Raw genomic sequence first — 17446 nt, forward strand, 5'->3', positions numbered from 1 at the left:
CTCTGGACTAGCTTGTTAGTCATGCACTGATATGTGTAATTAAATATTTCTTGGGCCCAGAGGGAGCACATTTACACTATAAAGAGGGACTGCTAAGCTAAAAAATAATTAGCATCACATGTGAGGGCTTTGCTTAAACTATATATCTATTATGCTATCACTTCTTGCTGTGTGCAATGGCATTTACTAACACTGCTCACTTTAAAAATGGACAAATTCTTATTTTGCCAGCTAATTAGCGGTTGCCAGTGTCATTTTTGTGATGTTGCAGCTAGTAATATGAGCCCAGTTGCATAGTCACAAAAGTGATCATTGGAAACTGTGACTCTGCTGCAGGGACAATGTGGGAAACCCCTTTTCTGAGCCTCTAACGACCTCTGACCTTTGCTTGCTGATGGTTTGCATGATGATTTCTTTTTCACTCAATGAGCCAAGGGTTGGTTTGTATTACTAATCATTCTTTCTAAGTTGATTCTTCCTGTATATGTATATATATATATATATATATAAAATATATATTTTCTTCAACATTCAAGAACTTTGCTTATTGATGAATTTTCAGCTCACACTCACTAGCCAGAACTAAGAATGAAGTGAGATGTTGTTGCAGTTCTACATATTTTCTTACACTATATACAGAGAAAGCTATGAACCAGCTGGATTGAAACCCTTTGTTTTAATGTGTTTTCTGAAATGTGTGATAATGAAAATGTTTGAAACCCTTCAATAAAACTGATAAACATAAGGTGTCTTTCCCTAATGTGCGTCTCTGATTGTCTGATTTTCTGATAGGTTTAGTTCAATTTGTCACTGAAAGTATATTAGGACTGTGGTAGGTGGCTAGTCACAACATGCAACTATCATATTAGCGGTGCCAAGGAACAAAGGAGCCACACAAGCAGAAAAAGAAATGGTAAATACCCCTCTAGTTCTTAGCCTTTATGTAATCTACTAAATGCAGAAACTACTCTTCGCTAGTGCACGTGATGGGGGGAGGATAGCCAGCTGCTGCGGGGAATGCAGACTCGTTTTATCAGCTGATGTTAGAGACATTTTAAAAATAGTTTACTGTACAATGTGAAAAATGAAAGTGAGACTTTTGTATTGTACGTAGGTTGCTCCAAAATTAATGTCTCCTAATGATTCCCATGCGAACTGCAGCAGATACGGACAGCACAATAACACTACTCGATCGAGCCAATTCTCAGCTGCAACACTCTATTTTTCAACATAGTCACTACCATTGCACCAGTGACAAACGAGCACCGGCGCGCCATGCTTGTAAAAATCTGCATGGCGTCTGGAACGTGGTTTGTCTTTCATGTTGCTGTCACCACTGCTGAAGCGCACCACCTACTGCCTCAGTGTGCTGACACCCACTGTTTGATCTCCATAAACGCAAGCATCGATGAATGTCAATGGGTACATTATTTTCTGCATGGAGGAATTGACTTCCACACCTTTGCTTTATATGTACTTCCATATCAGACAACGTTTTGTCAGGCTGCCCCTCTGCTGCCATCTGTCACACACACCAACAAAATGGAATGGAATATTGGTGGGAAGGGTCAACTCCTACCACCACACCACCAACATTCACCTATGATGCTGAAGGCCAACAATTTTATTAAAAATAGGTGGCATTACTTTTGGAGTAGCCCTCATACATAAGGAGCTGATCCTCAGATACGAACATGAACAGTCAAGTGACTCATTCATGCTAAAACTCTACTGCAGTTTAAGTCATTGAAACTATAGAAGCGTTTTGCTTGACAGTGCCTGTGTATGTCTGTCTTCATGGGCATATACATGTCCTATATAATTTCCAAGTTCAGGTGCTTCTTGCTTGTCACTTAACTCACTGAAAGTTTTTTTATGGCATTAATTGCTTGCATACAAGGGATATAAAAACACACAGAATATAAGTATGAATTTACATAAAAGAACAGAAGAGAAAGGATTGTGAAAAAAATCATGAATTCTAATGTTTAAACAGAATTATTACAAGAACTTAATATTATTATCACATTTGGTTAGAATCTTAGGTAGTAAAAAGCAGAATGTGAAATTCCAGCTTCTTGCACCGTCATCAGCATCTCTGTAGCCTGCTTGGATTTCGTTCCGGGTATCCAGACTCCTTGTCAGATTTAGAAGCTTAGGCATCTTCAGGCTATACTGTAAGCAATGTTATATGCATGCTTTCACAGCACAGATGATAGCGAATAGATGAAAAGCCAAGAAAGAACTGAATGATTCAGGAGGTTAGTTGTGCTTTAAAATTCATAACAACATTGTAGCAGTCGCCAGATTCCAGCAGCTCACTTCTTCAGTTCAGCAGTTAGGATCTGTTGCAGCACTTGCACTAAGCTGGGCACCATCAGGGTGACTGGGCATCCCTCAAAAGCTGCCTTGTGATGTGATTTTAGAGGAGACCTTCTAGATCTAGTAAGCTCAAGCATCTCAACAAGGAAAATGAAAGGTTTTGATTTCCTGAGGAAGCGTTTCACTGTTTGATCCTTTATTCAGCTTGCCTTGTTAGCATATGTGTACATATTTGATGGGCTTTGGATGTGTAACATACTTTATATGCAAAATATATTCTGGAGCAGAAGAGAAGATTTGGGATTTTGGTTTTTGTAAGACAATATAAATAGATTTAAGCCAATGTTGCAAGCTCTATTCTTAGACTTTTAGCCTTTGTTCAACTTTCATATCTGTACGTTTACTGTTTCGCTTCAGATATAGTCTCACCATTGAGAATCTTCAGCTAGAATGCTGGAGGAGGCAATCGTATAAATATTAAGTGTTTAAGACCTTTGCATTAGACCCGAAGCAGTGCATCTTACAGATTGCTTGACTTACTTTTACAATAAATGGAATACGTTTTACATTTTTGTCAGAAGCTTTTCAGAACGTTTACTATTTGCTCTTATGGAAAGAATTGGTTTTACCAAACAGCTCGCATTATGTAAAGTATACCAGAATCACCATTTTTAATTTTGGATTCAGCTTGATGCCCCTCAGTCTTTCTTTGAGTAAGCTCGTAATCTCAAAGTTGGCTTTAAAATTAAAACATCTCATGGTAATCTTTTTGGAGCTAACGTCTGAGACATTGGAGAAAGGAGATCATTTCCTTTGCCTAGCCAGGAGGGGATGTTATCTGGGACCTCTGCAACAGCCAAGCAGAAGCAAACTTTAAACAAGATTACGTATGTAACAACTGCTTGTTTTATCAGGAGATAATGAATTAGTTTATTTCAGGACTGTAATATTAGCTTTTTCATATTGCTTATTTTTGATACATGTCTGAAGAAGCAATATGTAATATGCTTAATTAATTTTTTGTGTCTGCTTTTTTTCAGGAAAGTAAACAAGTGCTACAGGGGTCGCTCTTGTCCAGTAGTTGTTCACTGCAGGCAAGTACGATTTCTAAAATAGCCTCACAGAGATTTCTATGAGCAAGAAGTTAATATAGATGTAAGCAAAGCAAGCAAATGAAAGCTTTAGATGAACCACTATACAGATATTAGGGCAGGATGAAGATATTAAATATAAATCGTCTGGTTCTTAATGCTAAATAATGCTTAGGGTTTTTTTTCGATAAAATTATTTTTTCCTGTGATTTTATGGATGTTATGACTTGAAGTAGCGCTGTATAGCCACCTTTACATATGCATATAATACTTCAGTTTCTTCAGTCGTCTCCTTCTAAAGAAGTGTTTTTCCATGCGTTCCCTCCTTTATTTTATTCACACTCAGTAAAGTTTTTTTCTTCTTCTCTTGCTTTTAGTGATCATGGTAAGGAGAGGGCAGTGTTAGGGAGTGGAAGCCAATCCACAGATTGAGTAAACTTCTGGCCTGACACTCCTAGATGCAAACCAAACCTATTGGGCAGGTCAATGGAAAACTTTGCTCTAGGAATGTTAATGTTTGGTTTCAGGGATTCTAAATTAGAAGAAGAATGTTGTACTTCTTTATTCAAGATACTCTTGTGGACAGGAAAGGCAGAAAAAAACAGCCCCACTGAGAGGCAGGTTGTTTGACATGTGGCATTCCGCTGTTTGTGGGAGGGAAGAGGAGGAGCATGTGGTGTAAATATGCCGAGGTGGTGACTCGGCAGTTGCCTTCACCAGATGCCAGGAGGACTTCTGCAGATGAGAGCAGCCTGGAGCAAGTTCCTTTGCATTGCCTTTAGGAAGCCTGAGAAAAGAAATACACCAAATGAAGAGCCATTTAAGTTTCCTACACCTTCCTTCTTATAATGGATGAAAATGTCTACTGTTCGTTCAATAGTTTTTTCTTATTGGGCTCGATCACCATTTTGTCTCTTGCTGTTCAGCTTAACTAATGAGATTGTGTCTTTGTTCCCTTTACAGCCATAGGAAAGAAATATATTACCATTACGTCTTTCTAAGCAGTGATCTAGGAACTGAAAGAGGGAAAAAAAAACCTGTCTACACAGACTTAACAAAAATTAAGTTTCACAGCCTGTCTATAAACAGAACACAATAACATGCTTCACACTGTTCTATTATTTTTCCTTTCATTTATACTTGTACACAAATTGAGCTATCAATAAAAATAATGGCTTAATTAATAAACCTACATACAGTCTAATTGGTCACACATGCACCTTTGAAAAAATTTTGGAGGAGGAAGGAAAAAAAGCTTTTACTTAAAGTCTTAATTATGTTTGCTAACAACAGCTCTAACAGAGCATCATGCTGGCAATTATACATTGCTGTCTGAAAGGGACTCAAGCTGCATTCACATTAGGGAGCATTTCCCATCCGAAGGCTTGGTCTCACATCTCTGAGGAATGACTTAAGGTACAAAAAGTTAAAGCTGTTTCTCAGCAATTACTTGATAATTTTTCTTCTGGTCATTGCACCTAAACAACAGTTAAAGCGAAAAATAAAAAGAAAAATCACTTGTGACCTACACTGAAGAAAGACTGCAGTCCATCGTTAATCAAATATTTCAGCTCTCAGACAGGTCTCTGCATGCATCCCACTGACCACACTGTTCAAGTATAATCCACAACATTTGGGGACAGTTCTAGATGACACTTAGCTTAGGCTTATTCTGTGGTTCTTGAACTCGTATGCAGGTGACTGTAAGCACATTATTTCTACACTTTATAGCAGAAATGACGTCTTGTTTTAAGGTTACTGACTTTTCCACTTTTGTTTAAAATGTTTTTATTGCATAAACACAACTTGATTTAAAAAAAAAATAAAACCAGGCCCTGTTATCGATGCAGGCTAAGCTTCCCCAAACAGCTAGTGTTAATTCAGGGCAAGCTTTCTCTCTCCTTCTCAGTACCCTACATTTACCCTCATTCAGTCCTCTGCCTTCTGTGTGGGAGTATAACATAATGGCAGGTACCTTTATGTTGAGTTGAGATGCACATTGATAGGCTTATTTTTTCTTTTTCCCTTTCTGTTGGCAGTGATGGTGCAGGAAGAAGTGGAACCTACATTCTAATTGACATGGTTCTCAATAAAATGGCTAAAGGTGAGAATCAAAAGGCTTGTTACTTCCTCTGTACTGAAAGATGTGCTTGTGTTGCCATGGCAACGTGGGGAGCAATATTCACAGAAAACCTGAGAAAAAATTAGAGGCAAATTGTACATTTTCCTGAATGTTCTTAAGTTTTTATTTTCATAATGATTTCAAACAGCAAACCCAAATGCAAATGCTTTTTGAATGAACAGATGTTCTTGAGCTGTTGAGAACTATTTGAATTTTTTAACTTTTCATCATTGAGCATAGTTATCATAGTTTTTAGAAGAAGGTACTTTGAGGCTAAAGAATTCTTGCTTAATGATTATGTGGGCTAGGTCCTGAGATGCCTCATGACCTTTGCCCAGTTCGCTGTCACCTATCCAGACATGATGGTCAAGCACAATTCCTTTTCTTTGTGCAGCTCCCTGTTATCACTGTATTTCACTGAAGAGCTGGTACCAGACAAGTTCCCTTGTGTGCAGATTTGTCTTTTAGGAGGAAAAACGCTGCAGTGACCTTTGCATGAGACTGAAAATAAGTTATCTAGTTCACAATTCTGCCACTGTCTGTTCAATGTTGGAAAACTTAGTTAACTTATGAAGTAGGAAATCATCTGTCCTGTGGTAAACATATACTATTCTTTGTTAAAAGCAGTGCCTGTAGATTCTCTAGAGATTTGGATCATTATCTTATTGATCACTAAATGGTTTGCAGTGGGAAGTGCTTGAGATGTCCTAAAATAATCTCTGTATGGCAGAACTAAACCACATTTTTAATACTGATGTGGTCTTTAAAAGGAGGGAGGATAAAAGTGGGCAAGTAAACCTGGCATACTAATCAGCTTGATTTATCATGCCCCTTTCCCATGCCTTTGACCATGTTTGTATCATGCTGTGACAGAACAGCATTTTAGAAGGAAGAATAACCTGTGAGGAAGAAAATAAATAAAAAATTGTCGTTTGCCTTTCTTAATTTCTGTGCTGAGTTCGTAAGCTGCCTTGATCTGTTATTAACCACAGTGTGTTTGTATTTGTAGTAAAAGGATTGCTGCAATAATGTAAATTAATTTATTTGGAGAAGTAGTATTTAGTCCTTTGACTTCTAATCATTTTACAGTTGTTGCTGAAAACCTTCTAACATAATCTTATTTTTAGATGTGGTTTGAAAATATGCTACTTGCTTTGCAGTCATCTATTGCATCCACATATCACAGTCCTGTGGGGCATACTGATGTGATGCCCCTTTTTCCTCTCTGTGTTCTGACTGTTAACGTGGCTGGTCACACATGGACATAAAGGGACATGTTTTGTGCCTGTGAGCATAACGTGGAACTTGGTCCTGATGTTAAAAGAAGTTGTGTGCCTGTTTTCTTCTTAGCCGTACCCTGAAGATTTTCCAGTGGGATGAGATCAGTTTTTCATGCTCACTGGAAAATAGGCTTTCTCTCTGTGCGGAAATATGGAGATATTCGCAGCACTTGTTCCATTCCTTGTGACAGCCGAGTCTTTGAAAGCAGGAGCAATGGTACGAAATAAAATTAATACACACCTTGTTAGATATTTGTTCAGCTCACTTCAGTCATCAGAAACATGAAGCTGTGATGAAAACTAGATTTAAAACATATGCGATTTACTTGCATAAAAAAAGTAAATGAGAAGTATTTTCTAGCTCCAGGCTTTCAGCCACTTAAGGGAAGGTTGACTTTGTTGTAAAAGCACTGAAGAATGCCATTTATTGACTCCATTGTACCATGTAATGTCAAATTCCATTTTAAGTGCAGGCTTAGTGTTTCACAATACGAGACAAGTCATGTGAAACTGGCCAGAGAAAGGCGTCATAGGGCTTTTTGGAGATCGGTCACCCCCATTTTGTTCTTGACCTGCTCCCCTCTGCCGATGGGGGTGTGCAGCACGAAATCCCCTGACCTGGAGCTTTGGCTGGGGTTTAAATGAAAGATCAAAGGGCAGAGCGAGCATCTCAGCCCTGCTGAGGTGGGCCTTTCCCAGGCTGTCACACTGTGCGGCCACCAAAGGTTTTGTTCGGGAGGGAACCGCAGCCCAGCCTGTGCGGCCGGGGCCCTCTTTGTCTGGCCTGAGAAGCTGGAGGCCCAGGTTGAGGATCCAATGTTCATCAAATGATCAAAGGCCTGAAGCCCTGGACATGAAATCTTTCTTTCCATTTCCTTTTCTTAGAGAATGAATTGCACGAGTGGCAAAGAATGCCGTTTCCAAAGCTTTTATGTGGAGTGCGAGGGCTAACTTCAGAGTCCTTCAGTGCTAAACATAAAAATGTAAGTGCACTTTCAATCTGGGCCCAGCTGCAGGGCCAGCATCTAGTAACATTTCTTTCAAAAAGGCTTTTAAGGATTAAGGCCTTCAGTCTTTCAAAAAAAAAAAAAAAAAAAGACTTTTAAGAATAAACTTAGAATAATTTGAGTTTCTTGTTCCACTGTCTGGTTTATTAGAAAGTAGACAATAATGCATTTTTAAATCAAAGTAAATAGAGGAGTACTTAGTTTCGGCAGTGGGAAAGTAGAAAGCAATCAATAAATGCCTTGGCTCTTTAGTGGGGTTTTTAATGGGGTAGATGGAGAAAAGGAGCTCCTTTTTCATGTAATGATTTACTTCCCCACATTCTCTTAGACAGTTAACTGTAAATGCCTTTGTCATTAACAATTTTTTCCCCTACTGCTCATTGAATTAGTGCTAATACTTAGTCTATTAAGCGTGTTATAAATTGGTATCTCCTCCTATCTCGCCTGTTGCTGTGCCTCATGTTATTTTACATGCTGAAAACCACCAGCAAGCGACCTGCTCCTTAAGCAGGGAGAAAGAAACTGAGGATTTGGTGCTCAACATCTGCTGCACCAGGCTGACGGCTGCAGCTCCACTGAGAAAGGAAGAGTGAAATTAAACATGAAAATTTAAAAAGGCACCTGATTTTCATGCACAGGAGAAGTGGAGGGGGTGGCAACGTCCCCTTAGAGGCCTTGCACCCCCAGGCCGGGGCTGGGTCTCAGCTGCCTGCCAGCCCGCAGGCCTCCCATAGCAGCACGGCAGCATGGAGGATTTCCTGTTGGGTCAAGGTTTTAATGAATTTCACTATTCTCTATACAATAAATATAATGGCCGCATCTGTGCATTCACTCCAAATAGCCACATTAAATAATCTTATTAGGAACTGGAACAGCGAGAGAACAACGATGTCTATTCAGTGCTATCATTGCTGTGTCGTGTCAGTGGAAAGTTTTAAATGCAAGGATGTACTTCTGCTTAGTTGTTCCAGCAACCCAGTGCTTCTGTATATCATATACATTATTACCATAAGTATTTTTATTGCAATATTCATGAGCAGAGCAGTTACGAGGCCTTAGTGCTGTCCCCATCAAAGTGATAACAAAAACTATGTGATGTGGAGCCTGGCCTTACAGTAGCATGTGATTCTTACATTAATATGAAAATTGTTAGAAGGGTTACCAAAGTCACTTCTGATTTCCCTGACAGACAGGTTAGGGCAAATTTTAGTTTTGAGGAAGAAGTTTGTAAGTGATGTATTTGTGCTCCTTGGGTGCTTTCATGATTCAAATAAGCACTGAAAATGATAATCGGTTGTTTTTGTAGATAACAGTACTCCCTGGGTTTTTGACAGACTGTTTTTCTGAGCATGATTTCTGCTAAGAATTTTAATGTTCTTCATGTATTTACAGGTTTTATCTTTTGTTACTAAAGAGGATGAACTGTTTTAGATGAATTTACTTGATATTCCTTCCTCACCCTAAACTCACAGTAACTCTGAGCTGATGAGTATGGGGTTTTCTTTGATCTGCAGCAAATTTGGGAAGTTTCTGATTTCTTGTCCTTTCTGCAGTCGTATTCTAGTAGCTAAAAGTCTAATATATTTCAAAACATTTTTACTAAGTGTTTCTGGCATGTAAAAGAAAAGAATAAGATTATGGATCTTCCTCCTTTCATTTTTCTGAACTGGGAGGCTTGGACAGTGTTGATAAAAGTTTGATTTTTAGATATTAATCCAGCTGGCAGCTATGTGGGTTTTGCTGACCATCCATTTTCTTGTGTTTGAACTAGCTGGAACGAGATGAGTCAAAGGGAAAGTGAATATGAATTTTCAACTCCTTTTAAAGTATTGATTTCAGAATTCTAAAACCCAGCAAAAAGATTTGATGTAATGAAGGCCAGCGTTTCTTCTCTCCCATTGAAAAGCTTGGGTTATAATTGATGAGCGCATGCACTCTGGCCTGAGCTGACTGCAGAGGTTATCTCCTGAAGTCCTTTCCTTGCCCCCATCACACTATTGTCTGAGGGTCTTGTGAGTCCTGAGCAGGTGCAGTTTTTACTATAACATTTAAAGACAAAACAAAAGATTCGTAGAGTCGCCTTCTGACTCATCATGATCAAATGATTTTGGCTAATCTGAATGCTTGATGAGGTTTTGCTTATCTAATGTGTGGATTTAGTGATCATAATGAAGTCATGGAGTTGATTCCTCTCTGAAGGGACTTTATGAAAGAAAATTACTGCCCTTATTCATGTTGAAATGGATTCAGTCTGCTTATTTTTCAATCCTTATGCAAAATTTGAGAACACTCCAGTGTTCAGTTGTACAGATTCAAGTCCCAAGCAGTTGATTTCTGACATGTTCTTGGTGAATGAGGGAGTATTTCTTCAGCCCAGAATCTACTTTCGCATGTGAAAATTAAGCTTCAGATACCACAAGTGTAACACTGATTGAGGGAACATGTAGTATAAATGCTTTTTAAAGGAATGTATGTAAGGTTAAGAGGGAAAGGAGTGTAATTGGAAATAATTGTAATTCTTGAGGAAAAGAAAAAATCAGAGCAGGAAAAAAAATCAGAACTTTAGAATGCAATTATTTTCATGTCGTAAATCTGAATCTATTGCCTCACTGTTTTTTGACGTTTGTCTGAGGTAGATGATTCTCCTAGCAAAAAATGCAGGCTGGCAAAGCCAAAAAATTAGCTTTTATTTTGTGTGATATTGAGCTATCCACAAGACTGCTTCAGTTCTTCGCGGTAGTGCTAACCATGGAAATCTGAGATGTGGCTATTTCAATTTCTGAAGGAAGTTCTTAGTGTCCTTGTAAACATATCATATGTTATAAGGTCCGTTTTTCAAATGAGCTGCATTTATGTATTGTAACTTTTATGTAATGAGTTACCCTGGAAACACAATTAGGCAAATAGTGCTCATTCTTGCAGCCTTTCCCAGCAGATAATTAATCACAATGAGAGCTGGGCCCCAAGCTACATGCAGAAGTGTATAGGGAATGTATAGGGCATTTTTTTATGGTCAAGCCTGTGATGCTCAGGAAACTTTCTCTATTTTGGGGAAAAAAAAAAAAACAACTGTTTAGAACAGCTTTTTTTTTTTTTTCTTTTGCAAAATATATTTTAATGCATAAAGTTGTGAAATTTTGACATATTCTGGATACTGTACTCATCAGTTAGTAAAAAAAAATAATATGAGGATACATTAAAAAACGGGCTACAGATTTTTACTGAGATGAATGAGTGACCACGGGGAAGGTGTAGTTGGTTGTTTCTCTGCGTGTGCTGTGGGGACAGTGTTTTTAAATGATTTCCTGTATGAATATAGAGATTTGAAAGGAAAAAAAAAAGAATTATTGATTACTTTGTTTTGGATTTCTTTGTTTTGTATTCTTTTCAGTAGTTTAGTGCTCAGGGATTACTTTGAAAGGTATGTATTTTGTACTTATTTTTTGTTCTTGGGATTTTGTTGGAAAAGAATTGGGACTAGGAAATGGTGGTAGAAAGCAAACCTAATTATTCAGGGTTTGGGGAAAAGGAATTGTGAAGAAAGACTGATCAGACATGGGCTATTCCTTGGGAAAGGGAGCACGAAGGGGGGTCCCCATAGAGCTTCAGAAGACCCTGAAAGGAATGTATTGATGTCAGTAAGCAGCTTGAGATAGTGACTAATTTGAAAACAAGAGGTCATTGACTGAAACTAAGGAGGAGACAAGCAGATAAGGAATTTAGGCAGCATTTTTTTTGCACAATGGGTAGGTTAGAGTTTGGAAAAGTGGAAAAGCTGGTCATAGAAGTACAGTGCTGTTGGTTCAAGAAGCAGCTGGGCAAATGTTTGGAAAAGTACGCTTACATACAAAGTGAATAACTGGTTTTTTGTAGTTAATCTCATGCAGAAGTCCATGGAAGATTTGAAGAGAAGTATTTAATTGACCAAATGGTGGTCTTCTGGCTTTAAAGGGTACATATATATTACTGAACTTCTACAGCCGCACCAGTTCAGTCACTTTTAAGGATAAACTCGTAAAAGAATTAACCCATAATGGTTGAGTCTTTGATTCAACTCAGTGTACTCCAATTTTATTCAACTCCATGTGCTGTCTTGTGAAAGCATTACCACCTACGTGCAACATAAAATCGAAGTAAAATGTAATGTAAAATGTAGTTCTTCCAATGTAATAGATTCAAGTGGGCGAGCTGCTTCTGAGTCCTGGGTAAAGTAAATTCACATTTTCCAAAGGGGACTCTGAGACTTCTTAGGGCAAACTGGGGGACATCTTCAGAAATAAGATCTTCTCGGTAAGCATCTTGATTTCCACGTTTCTTTCAGCACGTGGAGATGAACTGCTTTTTGGGTCGTTAGCTGGCATTTTGTAGAAGAGGTGTAGAAAGAAAGAAGCAGATTGTGTAAAACTCCATAGGAGCTGACACTATAAGCAGGCAGTAGCAGCACATCCACAATCCTTGTTGAGTCATCATTACCCTTTGGGTGAGCACGCCTGTATAAGTTAAATTTAAGTGCATACCCTCGTATTTTCTGGAGTCATCATGGGTGACATAGGGATATATTACCACATATGGAATATAGATTTTGAAATTCAGTTCCTCACATATAGTAATTTAGACATATTTCTTTTACTTTTAACTCCTGGGGGAAATTATGCATAACAAAGAAGCTATGCATGTTGAGAAGGATGCTATAATACAGTCTTATGTATGCGGAAAGGGGGAAAAGGCTGGGTCTCACATTAGCACCCATTTGCTCCTGGACTGCATGTTTTTTCTTCATTGATATAGGATATTACCTTAAAAACCAGTGTGTCAATAGTGAGTTTCTATTGCTGAAAATCAGCGAAAGCTCAGCAGAATTGTTTTCCTGTAGCAGTTTTTAAAATATCTGTCAGTTCCTAGCAGTTCCTTCTTTAGTTTCACCTTCCTTTGAACTGCACTGTGCTGAAGCCACATCAGTTACGTTTATAGGTGTAGAGGTATAGATGTATGTAGATTGTGTGTGCATATGTGTGTATAAGACTGTCACAATATTTTTCATCGCTTTACTTTCATTAAAGTCATCCCTCTCTATTTATATGTCTTCTTTGCCTGGTATGTGTTTTGTTGTTGGGGGTTTTTTGGTGATGGTGATAGTTTTGGTTTTTGCTTTTTTAATGCTTTCTGTTGTTGCTTTTTTTGTAAAGTAGTGAAATTGTCATTTGGATCTGATTTTTAGATGTATAGAATCACTTATGTGTTCTGACCAAGAATATGGATTGTTCATAAATTCAGATATAGGTTGAATCCATCCCTAACTGCATATACACATGCACACAGAATCAGTGTTAAATGAAAATGCCAGCCTGGATACATTTATTTTCTGTTATCTTTAAATCATTGGGTTTTGCTGATGCTTTTCTCCTCCCATGAAAAGCATTAAAAGTTCCTCCTGGCTGTAGCACAACTCCAGCAGCTCCAGCAGTAGACATTTGGGCTAGTAAAAATTGCTTTTATTTTTGTAGTTTCTACCTGTTGTTCAGCTCTCTCTTTTGACTCTAGTATTTACAGGTGTTTTTAGTTAATGGGCACACAGACAATGTAAGTTGAAGCAAGAAAATATTCTTGTTTGGATTTTGTAGCAGTTACAAATCAGCTGTCACAAGCAGCAGTTCCTCCTACAAAGTGTTTTTCAGTGCTGTGGTGTTCCCACAATGTATGGCAGCTGGTCTGTCGTTTGGTTATGGTTCCATGGTGCTTTTTCCTTTGCTATTTCCATTAATGTTTCAAAAGCAGGGGGTGAGGGAAGGGGAAAGCAGCAGCCACAAAACACGCATGTCAAACACCATTAGATTTAACAGATTTCAGCGTTTGTGAGCCTGAAACCACAGTGCAAAAACTCATCTCTTTTCGACTCTGGATTGTTTCATATAACTGTAGAAGAATAAAGCATCTAGCATTAAGCATCTCACCTAACCTAGTTGTTTAGGTCTCTTTAGTTGCCATCAGAGAGTGATTAAAACCTCTGGAGAGTAATTCTCAGGCGAATGAATTGCCCACCAGGGTCTTCCCACCTCTCCCGGCTGTTGGGAGAGGAGATGACTAACTCCAGCTCGAACTTCAAGCATGGCTGGAGTAGATAAGATGAGGCTGAGCCTTTGAGACTCAGCTAGTTAGTAAAGACTACCGGCGTGCTATAAAAACTAATGGTCAGTGAAGAAGTGGTGTTACACTCCCCCTAGTTATGACCCTCTCTTCTTTAATCAGATTGAATTTGCCCCTCATATGGTGTGATTAAATGTTTCACAGCAACATTAAGCACTCAATGGTGCAGACCCTGGCTGGAGCAGCTATGCAGGCCATCCTTTAGTGGCTGTCAGTGGGAAGTTGGAGGCATCTAGGGCTTTGGGGGCAGTGCAGATCTGTGGCATATCCGTGCTATGTCCAGCTGGCATGGGTGCGAGAAACAGCATAGCTGTGAGAGTGTCTGTGAGTGCTGATTTATACTGCAGACTCACCAGAGTGCCCACTCTGTTTCTGTACCCCTGTACCCTGTGCCACGCAGGCATTAGGTTCCTGGCAGACCTGGTTTTAGGCACTGTCTGCCCTTTTTCAGGGGATGCCTCTCCTTGGGGCTCCACAGCTCCCTGTCTGTCTCCTTGCCGAGACAAAGCTGAGCTTGGAAAATGTTGTGCTCAACCCAAGAGAGCCCGTTTGTGAGAATACTCACGTGGAGTGAGAGGAAAGGCAGCATGAAGCTGCTGTGCACGGCGTTGGTCTGGCCGTGAGGCGTCTCATGTAGGTGTGAGTCACACAGTCATCACCCAAACGTGAAAAATGTTTGTATTCTTCCTAAATGCAGACCTGCTGTGATGAGACAGCTGATTGTCCGTGCCGACACTATATTTTTGCCCTTATTTTTTTTTCTCACTTGTATTCTTACTAGTTCACAATGTTAGGCTTGAGTCTTCCAACTGAGTGACTCTGAGGCTAAGAGCTGCCAATCAGCAGCCTCTTGCAATTATTAATTGGGTGTTTTTCCCAATTAATTGATGAGCTTCTAGCAACATCAGTGGAAAGAATGGCATCTTCCTTCAAAATTTCAACAAGCCCGTTTTTAATCTGACCTAACAAGTCTCTTTGCCCTTTAAGGTCTAATTCAAAATCTAAGGAACATAATACATATAAAAAGATGCATTCAGAAGGTAATATCTGACTATTGAATATTTACTGCTGCAAAAATAAAGGTGTTTGACAACTCATTTCAGTGTTCCCCTTAGTGCTCTGTTATTTTTCTGTGGGATAGATTCTTACTCCCACACAGATCATCATCGTCTCCTTAAGGAGAAATGGTAGCAGTGCTAATAATCCCATATTTACAACTCTCACCGTGACTCCTGCATCATATACTCAGTTTTGGGATCATTTTGTGATCAGGAAGAACAGAAGCAGGGCCGAGGGAGGTGTAAAGGGTGTTGAATTAAAAGAAGAAAACAGAGTATTTATCTAAGTCCTCACCTCCTTACTATCCAAACAGATTTGCCTTCATAATAACTTACAAGGTAGGAAGAAAAATGGTTTCCTTTATAAATGTTGGTGTGAAACGTAGGGTGAATTTAATGATTTAACTGAAGCGGTGCAGGAAGGTGGAATCTCAGGCTGGAAAAGAAGTCAAATGAGCCTAAACATAGCACCCTAATGACCAGGCTGTCCTTTAGGACTAGCAGTAACGAATTTATAGCTGTTCTGCAGAGTTATAATCCTATCTGTTGGAGGATGTATGCCTGTAGATCTGAAAGTTTTTCCCAGCTAGAAAAATCCTTTTTAATGTAATATTCATGAGTGATATGTATTTGTGAAACATGCACAAAGAAAACTCTTCAGCTTTGGTAATTTAAAAAGAAACCCCCCGCAAATAATTACTTTGATGAAGTATTTAAGGATCATTTTATTTATATAAATATACAGAAGATTCAGAGAATCTAGATTCTAAAAAATTCCTTTTAATACTGTGCTTTAATATAAAATTCTTTCAGTCTCACAGAATGTGTGCTGCACTTTTCATTAGTAATGAATAAAATAATAGGACTTTTGCCTTTGCTTTCAGTGCAAGTATGTTCAAGCTTATTACACAAAAATGAAATCTAGAAACTTGCTTTAATTAAGGCAGAATTTTGAACTAATGTAACAAATGCTGATTGTTATTATAACTGAAAAAATGCCAGTATGTTTTCAGGTGCACAATCTCTGTGCTTTGTTGAGCCTGAAAACCACTTTTTCATTATAGGCATCATCATTTCTTCCCAGCTAATGTATAAAAACACATTTGTCCTCTTTGCAAACTTCGTCCCATTCCCATACCGTCGCAGTGATTGCAATGCTGCAGCAGTGGAAGGGAGCATCCTTCATCAAGTGTTTCTCTTGTGTCTTGTGCCCTTCAGGATGGGTCCTCTGTCAGGATAGAGGGAGGAGACAAGGAGGGGAAGATTTCATTTTTGCAATAATGAAATTAACCTTAGGAAATTAGTAATAATTTTAAGTATTTTGAGCTGCTGCTGGTCGTGTCGTGAAGCCTACTGCAGCAGTAATGGCTAGCTCATTAGTTGTTGCACGAGGAACTGGGGATTCCACTTTTACCCATGCTCTCCTGACACGCTGGATCCTCCATTTATATGACTGTTTGAGGGCAAACACTTTAACCCCTTGAGGGCTGCTAATCAGGAGCACCAGCTGTTAAGTGCCAGCATGCTTCCTGCTCTGCTGCCTGCGGGTAGAGAAAGGGCTGGAAAGGATATGACCCTAAACTTCAGCAACTGCTTTTCTCCTTGGGGGCAAAGTATAATTCAGCTTGCATCTTCTCTTGTGTTCTCTCAGTGTACGCAGTTGTTTCTGATGCGGACTGTTGTGCACTTACTGTGCATACTTAAAGTCTTCAGAAGGATGATGGTTCATTGCTGAAGTTTAAAATCTGCGTTGTGTTGGTGTGGAAATGCTTTAGGAGGTATTTGCTCAGCTAGCTCACTGAGCTGCAGAGGGATTGCGTGGTTGTTTTTTTGCATCACTGCTGGTACAGCATTAGTTCTCACTCTGAGTTACATTCTCCCATTCATTAAAAACACGTGATGAAACCCTGTGTGAAAAAGGAACCTATCTCAAACAGAACCCAAATGTATTCCCTACAGGATGAAATACAGCCAGAAGTGAAAAGGCAGTTCTTCATTCTTTAAATGCTCCCTCTTTTATCTCCCCTTTTATTTTCGGAAGCCAGTAGTATTGTTAAACAAATAAATATTGGCGGGGAGAAAAGATGGAAAATCTTCCCTTTTTGGCACATTTCTCTGTCTAGCAATTTATATTCAAACTCTGTTGATTTAGGCATAATAAGGCAATAGATGGAGAACATGTACTGGTGGATGTGGGAGAGGTCTGTTCATGTGGAGAGAAAAAAAAGTCATGCTGGCTTTATTCAGTGCCATTAATTTCATCCTTTTTCTCATGAATTTTCTGTTCCAGGATATTTTTCTTTCAAAACAGGTGCCCGTCTTTGTAGCATGAAGTTTTGCCTCTCCAGGCACTTAGGTAGTTCCTTTCACCATTGTATCAGAGGCATTCAGAAGTGTGAGAAAGGGGTAGAAATGGATCTGT

The 17446-nt window shown here is 39.0% G+C and overlaps 1 protein-coding gene across 1 annotated transcript in view; it reads left to right on the forward strand.

Moving 5' to 3' along the window:
• PTPRN2 (protein tyrosine phosphatase receptor type N2) overlaps positions 1-17446 on the forward strand; it is a gene marked incomplete at both ends in the record, with an annotated part of 620206 nt that overhangs the window by 594879 nt on the left and 7881 nt on the right. Inside the window, 2 exons of the mRNA XM_079538424.1 lie at positions 3363-3416; positions 5453-5517. Of these exons, the coding sequence (XP_079394550.1) occupies positions 3363-3416; positions 5453-5517 (119 nt within the window). The remainder of the gene's footprint in view (positions 1-3362; positions 3417-5452; positions 5518-17446) is intronic.

This window comes from Tetrao urogallus (genome assembly GCF_951394365.1).
Source record: "Tetrao urogallus genome assembly, chromosome: 7".
Lineage (NCBI taxonomy): Eukaryota > Metazoa > Chordata > Aves > Galliformes > Phasianidae > Tetrao > Tetrao urogallus.